We start from the raw sequence: 17,972 nt of genomic DNA, 5'->3' as shown, positions 1-17,972 counted from the left end.
CTAATACAAACAAGTTTCGCTGGTAATAGTTTTTGACAAAAATGCAAACACTGAAGAAATGTGTATTTTTTCCCATCACTGTATGTTAATGGATTCTGAATTAAGATGTCATTGTTGGATACTGTTCTTTCATGTCTTCTGATCTTATGAAAATACTACAGCCGTAACTACAAAGTAAACAGCTTATTTTATTGTGGTTAGTAGTAAGTATTTTCCTCCACAGTAGCAAAGAGATTTTGGACAACACACAACTCCCTTATGCAACTGCCCAATAGCCAGTGGACAGTCTGCCAACCCCAGCCTTTCTCACCAGCAGGTGGCAATGTTTTATAAGGTTTTGTCATTGGACTGGCTGTTTGGGAGGCTACATTTGAAAGGCAAACAGAGTGTATTTTTGGCCTTAGCCAATTAGTTTCATGTGGCAAGATATGAACTAACATAGTTTGTTCACTGTTAATTGCTAAACTGAAAAAATCTGGTACATCAGGACATATACTGGCTAGCATGCTTAAACTAAAACTTTATGCTTTCAGGGACCCCCTAAAAATAAAGGTGCTTCAAATATTTCTTTGAGCAATGCCATAGAAGAACCACTCCCGGTTCTATAAAGAACCAATGTTTGTATTCGAGAAGTGTCGTAGTGAAGAACCTTCAAATTGGTGAGGAATCTTTACAACAACTAGATACTTTAAACCTTTTGATTGGTTCTTCACAATTAATATCTGTATAACAAACATCTTTCTTTATGGAAAAATTGGCTCTTATATAGTATCCTTCAAAGAACTATTTGAAGTACCTTTATTTTTAAGCATATAAATTATACCCTTTGCATTTTCGTGTCACTGAATGCAGGGATTCTCACAAGTGAAATTCTTCCCTGTTGTGTCTTAGGGAGAGAAACTCTGTAGAAGGACTTATAGGGACATCTAGTGGTTATGTGAATGGCAGGCAAAGCTTGAAATCAGCCAGTGACAGTGGCATTGAAGGTCAAGAATATGTTCTTAAAAATAAAAATACATTACTGCTATAATTATCAGTAGTTTCTTAGGTCCTAAAATACAATCTGTGGGACTGTATATGTTACATGGTTAACAAGCATTTCATTGCAAAGTAATAACAGCATTATAAACTCAGAGCTCAAAAGGGGTCAACTGATAAAATGAATCAGGTCTATTTGATCAGGTCAGTCTGGGGAGGGGGAGTCTTGGGGACTCTTGGGGAGTCTTGGGGTTAGGATGATTCTCAGGGCCTGTTAAAGGTCTCTCCTCAGTTAACAGTAGGGTGCGGGAAACCAACAAAATGTAGAGGACAGGGGGGCCCCCAGAATCAGGGTTGGGAATCACTGCTTTAGAGAACCATCAATTAAAAAATTATGGCATTGGTCCAAAGAACCCTTTTTGGAATCTACATTTTAATAGTATGGTTACAAACATGGCCACATTGATCAGTGTCAAAGTTATTTCCAACATGATAGAACGTCCATGGTCTGATTCAAACCCTCCTGTCTTCTTCCAAGCCATGTAGATTTAGGTTCGAGAAATTTAGGGCTCTAGGTTTAAAAGTGTGCATTTGGGATAAAAGTTGTGCAACATATTGGATCTGCATGTCTCAAACCCAGCAAGATCAAGCATATAGCAAGCAAAGATATTATGGAGCTCAAATTCAGATCAATAAACAATTGCATTTGTCACATGCTTGTCAAGATCTTGGGAAAGGTTTCTAAAAAACTATATTGATGAAGTCCTTGCTGACTGCTACCCTAAGATCACATAGGGGGCGCTCGTGTGCATCGTTTTGAATGGTAAATACCAACCTACACAACCTACACCCTATGACCTTGTAAGTAAAATAGAAAATGTAGAGAGGTGAGCAGTAAAATAACCACAGGTCCTTTCTTACTTGGTATTTTTACTGTAGGAAATTGCATAAATGGAGAGCTTGTAAGTGTCCTGATTCATTTATGATAAATGCATTGTTTCCAAAAAACTAGCCAAATGTTCTTGCTCTTTACAAAGATAAAATACAGTATATGAAGTCTTAAGTGCAATCATCTGCCTCTTTTACATTATCAAACTTTAGGACATTCTCCAAAAGAAAATCCAGGTTCCATAATTGCTAAAATGTCCCAAATTCGGGTATTCAAAAATGAAATGATTGCAGTTAAAAATGATGCTAACTCAAATGGGACTTATTTGTGTAAGTACAGGTGGTGCTTTAAGGGATGCCATAGAAGAACGGTCTTTTTTAGGTTTATTTACGTTAATGTAAAGGTTATTCACCAATCCAAAGGTTCTCCCCCTTCACATCACCTGTGAGTGGAGTTGTGAGCTGTGGAGTGTGAAGAGAAACCTGCTGAAAAATAAATGAGCACAACACTATTAGTGCTAGGATAATGAGGGTAGACTAACCTGCTGTGTAGTAATGATTCCTTGTACTCCTTATCTCAGCTGCTTTGTGATTGGTCACACACTTTTGAGCATTATCTTTACATTAGAAGGATCTTAAAAGAGAAGAGTAGCCTCTACAAACACCAGTTTCTATGCAGATAGATGCTGGATTTGCTATGAAGTTTTACTACAGTTCTGCATGTAAGTTCCTCAAGAGTTTATTTTTGTACCTTGAAACCTTTACTTTTTAGGAGTCATTATTTCTAGTGAAATAGCACAGGAAGATGCTGCACCAACTGGCAACTAATCACCCACCCTGCAAGCTCTATCAAGTAGGCACCTCCCTTTGTCAGTGTTTTGCTGAACTAAGCCCATTTTCCTTATCATCTCTCATTTTTCGGTGTTACTGTAGCCGTTTATGATCCGATCAGCCACATTTCCGTTATCACCTGTCGTTAAACATTGAGTTGTTTGAAATGAGGTAATAAAGAAAGTTGGAAATATTCTGCACCATGAACCATTAAGGTTACACATAAGGCCCAGCCATTCCATTCACCCATACTCTAATCACCCACTACATTGCAAGCACTTCACAGGGGTCCTCAGGCAGGCACCCCATGGTCAGTGTTTTAACTGAATTAAGACTATGACACCTCCAGAAGGCTTAACAGTGGGCCTGGCGTCCCAGACCCACTTCCCTCCAATCTCACTTCATGGGTTTTCACAGGATTCAATGGATTTAATGAAGTAACAATACTTTTGCTTGATTATAGGTTGAGGGTATGCTGCCCACCTCCGATTCTGATAAGTCCAGTTGTTCAACAGCTCCCAGACTTAAGTTTACAATCATTATATGACTCGGATTGATGACTTACTAATGTCTTTGCATATCTGAATTGCTAAAAATAATAATTCTCAATACCTTCGGGTATTTTGTATCAACCAAAAAGATACTGAGTTAAAAAATGTTAATTAAGCCATAAAAATACAGCAATTAAGTCCAACTATACCCTCACTAAACGTATAGTTTTTTTCTTATCAAAATATGGTTTTATATAGTACAATTTTGATATAGCCTAACATCTATTCTACATGGAGCATCTACTATTTTAGCCAAAGAGCTCTTTTAGTCTAACCTTAAGTTAGCATTTACAAATCATATGCTGTCAATTAAAAGGTTCTTTATTAATAACCAAAAAGTGGATCACCCCTCCGAAAGGCCCTCTTTAAATCTATTTGGCAAACTGCATAACTGCACGGTGTATAAATGAAAAGCTAAGGGTACTTCCTCCCTTACAATTTAGTCTAACTACACTCTCACTAAACTATTAGGATTTTTCTAATCAAAAATTGGTTTTAAATAGCACAAATTTGATAGAGTCTTTCATCATAAAACAAAATCTTGCTCGTACTATTATCTGATATTGAGCATTTGTGATACTACACCTAGTATGGATCTCAAAAATCTAAAGTTCTGAGATTTTCTAATTACCAGCAGCCTTAATGTAGATCTCTGAATATGTTATAAAAATATTGTTCTGTACTGACCTTCAGCTTCATAACTCCTCTGCCAACTACCAGATGGAGAGTGAATTCCACGTCTTTGTCATGCTTTCTCAGAGCACGTCTTACTCATATGATCTGAGGGATTTGTCCCGGACATGGTTGCCATTGGCTCATTCAGTGTGGCTTTCAGGCCTGGACCTGCAAAGCTGCTTTGGCACAATACCTATTGTGAAAGACACTATGCAAAGTTAGACATATGCTACATCTGTCTTACTGAATTTCACTCGCTTTCTCACATTCACAGCCAGGCTCTGTGAGACAGTCTGCTATAAGCTGCTTGCTCGACTGATAGGAGCCTGTTCAAAGTCTAGTGCAGGAAAGCATCTTTAAAGTGGTTTCTATGGACACTTGGACTCATCTTCATTTTAATAACATTTGAAGTATTGCCTCACGTTATGTTTTGGTCTCCTCTCTGTACACTTTGTGTAATTATTTTGGTCCTTTAACATACCTTGGCACAGTATGGACAGATGATTGCTGTTGTTATGCTTCAGTTTGATTGCATTATTTGTACGTATCATAAAAAAGACCTAAATTACATCGCTGCTGTCCAATGAAAAAAACATGTATATCCATTTTTGTCTGTTTTAAGTTTTCTCCATCCTTTTAACTTATAGCTGCTGTATACACTGTGTAAATAAATCTGGATGAATGGGCCAATAGAAATGCTCCAAATTGACTTTAATAAAATCTTTTTACATTGACTTCCATTTAAAGTAAGGAACGTTTTTTTCTCTTCCTGTAAAGTTGTAAAGTTTTGCAGATAGATATAGATATAGACAGCGACAATATTCAGAACTTGAATCAGTTTTATTTTTACATACTATTTTCAGAAATAATATAGAATAAAGACTTTTCATTAGTGAGAGGAAATGCATCTGTCCATTAACAGGCCTATATGCTTAAATAATCAAGAGCCAATACATTGACACTGCACTGATTCTGGGAATTATACCTGCACCATTGATGCAGTATATTATACAAAGTGCTCAAGATGACACTTGAGGATGTAGTTAATTAAATCTAGCTCTTACTTCTACAAAGTAATATTGTGGACCGTTCATTTCTGCCAAAAAATCGTTTTTGAGCTCTGTCAACCACATCTCAAAGATAAAGGTGCCACAAATGATTCTTTGAGCGATGCCATAGAAGAACCATTTTTCCATAAATCGCACCATGATCAAATCGGCATCACTTACCAAAGAAACATGTGTAGCACCTTAATAGTATCACTTTATTTAGAGTGAAACAAAGCACCTCATGGACCTGGCTTGAAACTCGCTCACTCACTCACTCATGTATAGCAGGCTGAAAACTTTCCAAAAGGGTTAATGCTATTAGCAGTCAAATAGCTTTTGGTGCTTTGCATCAACGACACTGTGTGTCCTTGTTATCAGTTATCCCCATATACATATTAAACATGTTTATCATGCTGAAGAATCATATTCATAGTCTCTCAATTTAGCCTATAGTACTGCAATAAAGATAAGCATTCACTATATAGTATGATGTGTTTACTGTACTGTATTACAAAGCATTAGGAAATGCTTGGGATGGGCAACACCACCCTTCTCTTCTCCTTAATATTAATAGAAATATTAACTATTAACACAAACAAACTTAAAAGACCCTTTTGTGACCATTTAAGATCTTTTCTACTTTAGTAATTATAGGGGGCTTAATTGGTATAGATTTTTTTTACACTGTGTGAAGGTTCTCTAAGCTCTAAAGTACTCATATTTCGTCACAAGCTGTCAATTAAAATGTTTTCTGGACACCAAACAGTGGATCACCCCTTAAAAAGGCTCTCTTTAAATCTATTTGGCAAGACTGTAAATATCAAGGTGTATAAATGAAAAGCTAAAGGTACGCCCCCCACCCCCACCCCATCATGCGTGCTGTCAATCATTCTTTAAGCCTACCTATACAGTCTGGCAATGCTGTATGAAATTACACGTCCCAGAATGGGGCTCAGACAGTAGAGGAGAATCTCAAATGGCGTTTTGATGAAGCTCTCCGGTGGCACGGCGTTTTTAAAAGAAGGCTGGGAGGCGAAGCCGAACACACTGCGGGCCGCTCTCTCCTTTCAGCAGCCATCAGCTCGCTCTTTTGCTCTATGATTAATTAGGGCCAGGCTATTTAGTGGTGAGCGTTACTTCACTGCCCTTCTTCTGTTACACACAGCGAGCGGGGGGATCAGGTCCGCCTGGGCTTCCACACAGGCCGGAGGAACTTCGTGGCCTCACGTTTTTGGGGAACCAGGGGCCCAGATCTGCTGCACCAAAAGACACCCGAGCAATTACAGTCATTAAGTCGTCAAAACGTGTTCAAATCCCCCCAGTTAGCCCTGCTCTCCAGCCTCTAGAGAACACTGTACAGACACTTCAAGCCTTAAGCAGTTTCAGAAGAGCCAACAAAGAAGCTTTGATGAGGTCTCAGGTAGTTACCTGTTTCAGGTAATTAGGTGGAAATACAAGTTTACAGAGGAAAATAATAAGAGTGTAAGAAAGTCATTATGGGACATATATATACAGTGCTGTTCAGAGGTTACTGGCACCTAAGCATAATATCGAAAATAATGTATTTCGGCAGGTGTTCTTCTAAAGACTCCAGCTCCCATTAGAACAGATGCAGGTCAACATAAATACAGTAAAAATGAGCAAGAATTTCTCATATTGAAGCTTGAATGAAGAACAAAGCTCAGTTCCAGATTTCGTCACCAGCTCACTTGATTTACCACCATTAGCAAACCAGATTTAGCAAACCAGGTGTTAACCAGGATGATTACTATCAATAATACTAGACTCCCATGAGGAGAGGTTTGGAGATTTTAATTAAAAAAAAAAGGTTATGAGAAAAGGCAACTTTTGTACTTTTTGACATTTTTGTTAATAAATGCTAATAAATTACTACCCAGATAAAAAAAATTTTATCTTTGAATTGTAAATGATGTATACAATTTTAAAAATAATACCTTTCACACAATCTACGTACGTACTTTTCTAAATAGACACTACTGCAGAAGAAAACATAAATAAAATGATGTTAAATGTAGGTGTCGGTTACTGCGTTTTAGCGACGCTGGAGACGTTAAAACATTTAAACTACACTGTAAACAAGGTTCGCCGCTTCAGTATGATAAAACATATTTTATCTTACACAAATAGGTAAGCGGGAAAATCACTGAACCTATTCATTTAACTGCACTTATTTGTGTTTATTCATTAAACAAAAAAATTTTTACAAGGTCTGATTTTAACACAAATAAAAGAAGTTTGGGTTTTTAATTATCTATAACATATATTATATATATATATATATATATTTTGGGTGTGTGTTTTTTTTTTTTTGCTACAGTCTCAGCCATAAACAGAACATTAGAGCTTTTGTAACTCTCTGTAAACAGTATTAATGACCTCTCTGGAGAACGAACACCTTACATGGAGAACAAGCAAAGTGGAGTAAAGAAAGTGAAGGGCATGACTTTAAAAGGCCAGATTACAGTCAGATTACATATTACACACCAAAACGGACCTAAAGGAGGATTTACCAAAAATGGCAACTTCACACAAATACAGTGAATACAAATATATATAGATATCTGACCTCATATTTGTAAAATCTGTTTTAAATTTTAATTGTGTCCATTCTTAAAATACAAGTATAAAATTAAATAAAAAGCGAAATTGTTTTTAGAAAATTAGATTTGCGTTTAAAAAACATAAAAAATGGCAAATTTTTAGTTTAGTGTGAAAGTGAAACTAAAACGAATTATTCGCGCACAATATATATATATAATAAAAACAAAAAATCCTGCGTTTTCTATTTTTAAAGCATTTAACTGACAGACAGATGCCTGCATTAGTGATGCACTGTGAAGCTGATTAAAGGAGATGTCAGGTTGCAGTGTGTGTGTGTGTGTGTGTGTGAGGACTGAGTGGCGCGAGGCGAGCTGCTGGCGCCTCTGCGCTGTTGAGTGTGTAGCTGTTTGGGTGTGTGACTGTGTGGGTGTTGGGTTACTGTTTGTTGTGTCCTGCTGCACTAATCACTAATAGATCTACTGGGGGTCCCGAACTCACACACACATTTAGCTCAGAAACACCGTGTACACACTCCTCTAACACTGACACCTCACCTCCAGTCAGAGAGAGAGAGAGAGAGAGAGGGGGGGGGGGGAGAGAGAGAGAGTCACACTACACAAGCTCTCTATTAAAGTAGGCTATTTCAGACGTCCTTCATGGTGTAGAGAGCTGTAGGTCAGCAGTGTTTACACACAGTTTGATGCTCCAAGGCGGGGAACACATTCATGGATCAGGTGTGTTTCAACAGAAACGTCCCCAAAAACCTGCTAGACACGCATGCAGACACACCACGTCACTAATACAGTTTTAAAAGCATATAACACCATTAAGAGTACTGATGTCAACACGCCTGTCACTGCTGTTACTAGCAGTATTACAAATACTACTACCGCTAATACCAGCAATGCTGTACTGCTACTGCTACTGCTGGTGATGCTAGTAATACTACCCTTCTTACTACACGTCAGACTAAGAATACTAATTTTACTGCTACCACTAGTTATGCTGCTACTTCTACTACTACTACTACTACTACTACTACTACTACTACTACTAATAATAATAATAATAATAATAATAATAATATAGTAATAGGAAAAATAACTGCTACCACTAGTTATACTGCTACTTCTACTACTACCACTACTACTACTACTACTACTACTACTAATAATAATAATAATAATAATATAGTAATAGGAAAAATAACTGCTATAACTAGTTATGTTGCTACTTCTACTACTACCACTACTACTACTACTACTACTACTACTAATAATAATAATAATAATAATAATAATAATAATAATATAGTAATAGGAAAAATAACTGCTATAACTAGTTATGTTGCTACTTCTTGTACTAGTATTACTAGCAATACTCTTTGCAATACTAGTAATGCTACTAAATGACTACTACTACTACTACTGCTACTACTACTACTACTAATATTAATATAGTAATAGGATGAATAATAACAAGAAGAAGAATCATATAATATATTTTATACTTCACATATTATGGAACATATTTAAAAGAACAATGTAATATTAGCGGATTGATTTTATTATTATTACTATAGGTAGTAGTAGCAATGGTAGTAGTACTGTCAGCAGTATTACCATCAGTAGTAGTAGTAGTGGTTGTAGTAGTTGTTGTGGTATTAGTGGTATTAGTACTAGTAATACCTAAAGGTAGTAGTAGCAATAGCAGTAGTATTGGCGATATTATTATTATTATTATTATTATTATTATTATTATCAGTAGTAGTAGTACTTACAAGTAGTAGTAGCAATGGTTTTAGTACTGGCAGTAGTATTACTAGTATTTCTTTGTTTTAATTATGATTATTATCGTTGTTGTTGATGTTATATGATATACATGTATGCATGTATGACATAAGGACTGTAGGACTGAATTCACTGTAAATATCTATGTACATTTCTTATAGTAAGTCTTGCTTAGCTGACGTCTTGCTAATTACATTTGAATAAAAATAAATATAGTACAATATAAATAATAATTTATTTAAATGAAGTGTTTTTATTGAATCTCTTTATTTGTCAATGTTATTCTCGTAACTGATCAGTAACTGATCAGAAGTTGTTGCACGTAAAATATGTTAAATCAGCTGCTTTCTTTGTGATCTGTGATCAAATGACACATTTAATTCGTTAAACACGTTTAAGAGCCATGTTTTTGTTGCACATCGTCCCATCCAGACTGGCTGCTGGTGTTGAAATGCCCAGTGAGGGAGGGGTCAGTGAGATAAGAGAGTACCTCCCTCGGTCTGGTTAAAACACTCAGCTCGAGCAGAGCTTCTCCAACCAGTGCGAGCACGTGCCCACGTTTCCGTCCGGCCGGATCTTTCCGAGACCTTTCCCTCCACTTCACTGCAGCTCTCCTCTTCATTGTTTATCTGGAGTAGAGATGCTGCCCAGTCCCGTGAGCTCGACCCCGTTCTCAGTGAAGGACATCCTGAAGCTGGAGCAGCAGGCTGGATCTTCACTGCACCTCCCCTGCATGCACAGCGCTCTCAGCCGCAGCCTGGAGCTGCTTTACAGCCCGGATTGCTCCAGCTTCAACCCCGCGGAGCCGGGTAGGGCGGCCAGGGCGGCGATGAGCCCACCGAGCCCTGAGGAGCACTGTCAGTCCACCACCGAGGAGGAGGAGAGGGAGCAGAGCCCGCTTTCAGGCAAGCTTTAGGCTTTATGTTTCGGAAAGGGAAGGAAGGGGTGTGATGTATTATGTATAAGTGGGGTATTAATGAGGGTCCATTTGTGGGTTGTTATGAATCTATTATTTAAGAAGCAAGCGTATGTTAGTATTGCTAAGAAAGGTGCTAAGTAAGGTTCTTACTGCGATGCAATAGAAGAACCATTTCTGGTTCCATAAAGAACAAAACAAAATCATGAATTGTGATAGAGATGTGTGAGTGTGGACCTTAAAATGGGAAAATAACGTATACATCAGGACCAAAGGGTCCTTCAAAGCGATGGCTATTTATTGTATCAATAAATAACACAGAGGTTGAGGTAGTCGATGAAAGTATTCTTTTCCAATTGAATTTTTTTCACACTTACATCTCTTACAAAAATATTTGATTATGGAACAAATTGTGTTTATTCTATAGCAGCACTCAAGAACATTGTAGCGCCTTCATTTTCAGGGAATTGTTTATGGCCCGTTAGGAGCAATAGGATTTTAGTGGGTTAATGTTTTAGGTTATTTGTTTAAAGACTATCATTGGTCTATTTTATGTGTGTTTTGACCTAATTTAGTATTGATTATATTATAGTTAAACACTATCATTAAATGGCTTAATAACAAAATAGTTCATTTTCTGGCCTAATTATAAACACAAATGTGGTCAGTTGAATGTTTGTCATTGGCCCATTTTTTCACTTGATTCAGTACGAGTCAGATAATAAAATAAAACAAACTGTAAGTAGAGGTTAAGAAGCTCTAGGAAGCTCGGTATAATTAGACGATAATTTATTGGCCAAGTCAATTATAGAAAAGAAATGTATATATAATAATAAATAATATATATATATATATATATATATATATATATATATATATATATATATATATATATATATATTCTATTAAAAGGGCTATAAAAATGCGAGTTACAGGAATAACTTTTCTTGGCTGTAAGAATATATTTTATAGGCTATACAAATATATAAATAATATATTCACCCATATGATAAACGTTAATTTAATACTAAAGGGTAAAGATTCTTCATTATTAGTTTGTTTTTATTGGGACATAATTTACAGTGTACAGTTTTCCTCTTTTCCAAGTCCAGATTCAATCATATTAAATAATTATTACCGCGACATAAAACGAGATTTTACCAATTCTTTATCTTTGAAACCGAAATCACCTGAACTCTTTAAATGTGGAGTTCATTTAAACACTTACATTAAAAGTGAAATCAGGTAATCATGGACACAGGTCACAGATCCTAAATGTTCCCCCAGTTCCTCCCGTTATCAGCATAATCTGATTTTGAGTTATTGTTGAATTCAGGTAACAGGAGGCAAACGTTCATAGCGCATTAATTTGGATTATTATTATTCTGGCATTTTAGCTTGTGCCATATTACCATATTACTTGATTCCACCTGCACTGAATATATGAAACATAAATGTACATGATTTGAAGGTGAAGTGTAAGCTGGCTCTTACAGGTGACACGCGGTTCCAATTAATAACATGTGCTACATCAACACAACAACTTTTTTAAATCAGTAGTTTTCACAGTCTATTCATTAGCAACTGCTGTGTGTAGTTTCAGTAAAATAAGCATGGAACATGTTTTACGATGTGTTGGTCCAATTGCCTAAAAGGAAACATTTATTATTTTAGAGACTCTGTCAGAAACTGGATCGTTAAACACAATGAGGATGTTCTCTATTACCAGACGTGTAATATCTTTCCATTGTTTGGGACTCTTGAATGAGCTGATAGAGGAAGGCTTTAGCTTGTGTGAGAGCGGCTCGAGTTACAATCAGACCAAAAATAACTACCAGCGTTTCAGCAGTTACTGATAGCGTTCAAAGAGTGATCAGAGTTTCAGAGAACAAAACAGAAACGTAGCGAATTAAACCATTAAAAACTCAACTCTACGCCACCAAGAAAACAACCCCTTAAAGAGCTGTGCGGAGGCTGCATGTTGTCGCGGGCATGATTTTGTTTTTAAAACTAAATTGGCAACTTTACACGTACAGGAAAATACCTTAACTTTTAGTGGGCGTTAAAGGATTCATTCATTCAATTCGTTCAGGCAATTCATTTTGGAGCATTTCTTTTGGCCCCTTCATCGTGGAGTGTAGACAGATTCACATTATGCCAAAAAAGGGCCAAACCGGCGAGACTGGCGACGATATAATCGGTTCCATAGTGTATGATTATATATATATATATATTATTATTATTATTATTATTATTATTATTATTATTTAAGCTGTTATTTAACATCTGGTTTGGTAAATCAGTGCTTAATGATGTTATGATCATTAAGATTTTTGTCTTCAAACTAGCTTAAACGATCTCAACTACTTTCATCCAAATTAGGAATTCTTATTCATTTTTACTCAGATATTTAAAACATCTATACACTAAACATGCATTATTATTATTATCATTATTATTGTTGTTGTTGTTGTTGGTGGTGGTGGTGGTGTTATTGTTATATTATTGCTATTATATATATATATATATATTTGAACCACGTTTATTGCAGCCGAATAAATGACATTATACACAAAACTTGCATAGAGACAGATATCCACTGACTAAATTAACTTTAAGCTAATTAAGCTAACTAACTTTTTCTTGTTGAGCGATCATCCTGGTTAACACCTGCTTTGGTAAATCAGTGCTTAATGGTGAGGAATCAGGTGAGCTGGGGACGCGTGGTTGTCGAGAACTCGAGATATATATATATAGTATTAAAGATAACATATATATACATACTGTGTTGAGTACTATAAATATATAGATATATATATATGTGTGTGTGTGTGTGTGTGTGTGTGTGTATATATATAGTCTAGGCTCGCTAGTAACTCAACCTAAACTTCCCGCTTCTCTCCGTTTTGTAATCCAGGAGCGTGCGAGTTTGACCCGTCCAGCTGTCCTGAGCGCAGGGTGGAGGATGAGGAGGAGGAGATGGGCGGAGGTCCCGAGAGCCGCGCCAGGCCGCGCGTGCGCAGGAGGCCCCGCGTGCTCTTCAGCCAGGCACAGGTGCTGGAGCTGGAGAGGCGCTTCGAGCAGCAGCGCTACGTGTCCGCGCCGGAGCGCGAGCAGCTCGCGAGCCTGCTCAAGCTCACCTCCACGCAGGTGAAGATCTGGTTCCAGAACCGCAGGTACAAGTGCAAGCGGCAGCGGCAGGACAGGAGCCTCGAGTTGGCCGGTGGACAGGCGGCCGCCGCTCGACCCAGGAGGGTGGCCGTTCCCGTGCTTGTCAGGGACGGCAAACCGTGCTTGGGAGGAGCCCACGCGCCCCCGTACAACGTCTCGGTGAGCTCCTACACGTACGGCAACTGCTACAATAGTTACAACACCTACAGCGGCTACGGGAACGGCCCTTACGGCTGCAGCCTTAACGGCATGGCCTCCCACCTCCCCAATCCCATGGTGGACATGAGCTTCTCCATGGCAACCGCGGATGGATCTCTAGGCCAGCAAGGACCATTTCAGACCACGTTACCCGGAATCAGGGCTTGGTGAGAGTCCCTCAACCAAAGACTGTGGACATCACACCACACACACACACACACACACACACACGCGCGATGAGGTGTGTTTGTGTGGTAAGACTGCGCTAGGCTGCGAGCCCCCCCTCCCTCTCCACCAAATCACTGAAACCCACTGAAGCAAAGGGCTTTCACCTTATTGGATCCAACGCAATGACGTAAACACTTACTGGCGTGTAATAATCATAAAATATTTAACATTTATTTCCACTCTTTCAGACATCACACACAATTTATCATTAACATCACTGTGCTACTCTCAAGAAAAGGGTTCCTCAAGGGTTCTTCAGTAACGACTATGCAGAAATATGAAGAACCATTTGGATGCTTGATTATTTCTTCGTTTAGGTGGATCAACTATATAGAACTATATATAAACTGTTCTATACAGCATCAAAAAGGGCTCCACTATTATTGATAGTACATATAATACAAGCATATATAGTACATACATACGTCATACAGTGCAAATGCCATGAGTACATGCTAAATGATAAAATGCTAAATAGTAGAACCTATTTAGTACATAGGTTATATAGGGCGAGCTGTATAGCACGAGCTCATATAGTATGGTTATATAATACAAATGACTTACATAGTGTGAGTGCATATAGTACGAGTATATAGGACGGACCCTTTTTGGTGCTTTATAGGACCTGCTTTTGCTTGGAGTGTAAAAAGCTATAATAGAGCCACGTTTGGACAATTTTGAAAATCATAAGCTTGTTACTATTTATCACATTATTTTTGAGAGTACATGAAAAACTGTTGTTGATGTAATTTATGGTATTTTATTCATATAAAACCAGTGTTCTGATTTAAATCAAGTCAAAATCCAAATAAAATGATAGAAATAAAGAAGGATCTGATATTTACTGTTCATTTTAGGACTTGCAGACTGTTACAGAGACTAAACCTGTGTCAGAGGTACGAGGTCTGTGCTTAAATCATGATGACACTTTTGGGGGAACAAACCGGGGCACAGCAGTGACGTGATAGTGTTGTAAATGTAAATGTCTGAGTATTTCAACCTTTTGTACATGAATGTTTAGGAAATAATAAAAATACTTTTGTTTACTTCATGATCAGAGTCATTTGTCTTCATACATCTTTAAACAAGCCATCAGCCAAACACAAACTGTCCTGAAAAATAGGGACAGTTAAGGAATATCATAATTGCAGCCAATCCTGGTGAACAATTTTCAACCAGTCAACAATCAACATATTTAATATGGTCGCTGTCACACTTCATTTTTGCTGTTTTTTTGAACATATATAAAACAATGTTAATCTAGCAGTTGTTCTGTACATCGTGTTTACGTATCATGATAAATGGGCCAATAGAAATTCTCCAAAATGACTTAATAATAAAATGACACTGACTTCCATTAGAGTTCAAGGTTTTTTCCTTCTCCTGTAAAATTGCCTTTTTTGGAAATTCGGATGTCTTGATTGACAGCGAGGAGATATTACTTCACACATCCTTCATTGATGCCTAACTCAAATGAACGCTTTTCACTTGTGCACAGTTCAGCACTGAGAGTATTTGGTGATGTGCTGCATTTTCCTAAATATGGGGCGGCACGAACATCAATTAAATTATTTTCTCAGATTGACTATAAACTCTCAATTGACAAGGAAAATCAAGTTATAATATAAACGGAATAGATTTAAATAAATACGCGAAATATTCTAAATAAAACATTACCTTTGTAAAACGTGTTTTTGAGGTTTGTACTGATGAGCTTTGCTTTCAATTTGGTATAATCAAACTATTTCCTTCATTTTAAATAAATAAAACCGGTAAAAATCGTTTCCAGTCAATGTCAAAATTACAAACAATGAAATTAAATTAAATGAAGACTGTACCGTCTAAAAGAAAAAGCAAAGTAATAGTATTTCTTATTAAAACTTTTGATTAAAAGTATTTATTTACATTGAATAAACTCACTTAACCGCAAGTATTCTTTTAATATGTCGTATAATAACCGTGTAAATAACAATTCAATAAAACGAAAAGAAACGATAGCTATAACACAGCAGTAAATATATAAATGAATGAGCAAAGTAACATAGACAACTATTGGTTATTAATATTTTATGATTTTTTTTCCAAATATTGCCTCAAAAGAAAATTAGCTGCTGTGAGAAAATTAGCTGCTGTGTTTTTCTACAAACATGCGATTTAGAAGAGCCATGCGCGATCAAAGAATATTAATTATTGAATTATCCATTATAGTCAGCTTACTTTAGAATGTCTAGAATGACCAGTATGAGGGATTAACTGGATTTGCGCGCTTAAGCGGAATCTGTTCGTCAAACCAAATGTAAAGCATTAAGTCAGCGCTGTAGGCCGAACACAAACATAACAACCTGTACAAATGCGCCCAAGTCCAAGCTTTAGCCTGAAGATAACACATTTAAAAACACAATTAACTGCTTTAAAATAAAGAAAGCTGATCTAAGCTACACCTGTCGACTAACTGCTGACTGTTTTATTTGCTTATTTACCGCGAATCCAGCGAATAATCTCAAGCCTGTAAAGAAAATAAAGGTTGAGATATCACGTTTTTAAAGCTGTCTCCATGTGCAGATTATTAACTGACTGTTGACTGAAATTATTTTGGATTATGTGATGGAATTAATTCATTTACAATGACTTAAAGCCTTAGCAAACATTTTTTATTCGTCTCGAATAATCCGCGGATAAACAAAGACATTTTTAAATAACGAAATACAACAAGTTTTACTTATTTGCTATGATTTAAATTTTACAGTATACCATATATTTCTATACTTTACATGCTCTACATTTTCGATTTATTTTATTTTATTTTATTTTATTTATTTATTTATTTATTTTTTGTGTACTTCTTCTGCTTTTCTGTTTTTCAAATTGTCAAATTGTCAAAAATGAAAATCTGGAGATACAATTTGTTTTGCTTGACAGTGAAGATATGATGTTATTATAACTTCTATCGTGGATCTCTATATTTCCCTGGAGTTCGGTTATATTCTGTATGGTACAGCCTAATGTTTCCTCATGATAAATGCAGTATTGATGGGTTATAATCACCGGGCTCATTGGCGAAACTGTGCAGTAACACCTCCCCTGCTGATGCGCTCGTTAAGTCAGTTAAGTCAGTGTAAAGCAGTAAGTGATATCAGTTAAAGGGGCTCTAATCTGTCAATCTTAATGCTGCGGAATGGGCTGCTCATTAGAGTGGCATTAAGGCCAAGAGATAAAGCAGAAGCCTGATAAGAGCTTTGGGCTGAAGCAGAGGAGCCCAGAGAGCAAACACATCCTCAGACACACTGACTCTTCTCCCTCACACACACACACACACACACACACATACACACACACACACACACACATACACACACTTCAAAAAGTGCTTTAAGTTAGTTAGTTTCACACTCTTTCATACGCAACGTATTTCGAGTTCATTCGTTTTTTAAGTAGATAAAAGCAACTATTTCTGTATGTACACACACACACACACACACACACACACACTCTGAGATCAGTCAGAAGATCAGATGCAGCACCTCAAAGCCTTCAGTAACAAAGTGAGGGAACCTAATAAAGGCGTAAAGAACCTTCACTTGATCTAAAGCGTTTTTTTAAATAATTAATTAAAAATTGCTTTAAAAATAAAGGTGCTACCAAGGGTTCTTTGAGCAACATCATAGACAGTCCCATTAAGGTTTTTTATGGAATAAGTGAAAGAACCATATGAAGCACTTTTATGTTTTTAGAGTGGAGGTACAGAAATGAATAAATAATTACAGCAAAAGCAAATATTTAAAAAATTAAAAAACAGAAATAAACTATGTTGGTTGACCTTAACGAAACAAATCATGATATCAAAAATGAATTAATTTGTGTAAGCAGAGTTTCTACCAATCAAATTAGAGTGTACATTTACCACCAATGTTTGTTGTAATTAACATTGTACAATACACACCTTAATAAATGAATAATGCTACAAAGGGTTCTACGAGCGATGCTGTAGAAGATGACATTTTTAGTTCCTCAACCCCTTACCAGAGAAAAGCTTATTACACACTAAGGCATATTATTCATTCTCTAATAACAGAAGTTTATAATAACACTTTCGGCCTGCCAGCGGACCACAGTCTGTTTAAGGGGTTAAAGAACC

The 17,972-nt window shown here is 36.8% G+C and overlaps 1 protein-coding gene across 1 annotated transcript; it reads left to right on the top strand.

The window, feature by feature from the left end:
* The first annotated feature begins 9,964 nt into the window (after positions 1–9,964).
* On the top strand, positions 9,965–13,780 carry nkx2.7 (NK2 transcription factor related 7). The gene is made up of 2 exons (XM_072681100.1): positions 9,965–10,229; positions 13,158–13,780. The coding sequence occupies exons 1-2, from the start codon at positions 9,965–9,967 to the stop codon at positions 13,778–13,780; spliced, it is 888 nt and encodes a 295-aa protein (XP_072537201.1).
* Positions 13,781–17,972: the final 4,192 nt, after the last annotated feature.

This window comes from Salminus brasiliensis, chromosome 6 (assembly GCF_030463535.1).
Source record: "Salminus brasiliensis chromosome 6, fSalBra1.hap2, whole genome shotgun sequence".
NCBI lineage: Eukaryota > Metazoa > Chordata > Actinopteri > Characiformes > Bryconidae > Salminus > Salminus brasiliensis.
This window is presented reverse-complemented; position numbering and strand designations above follow the sequence as displayed.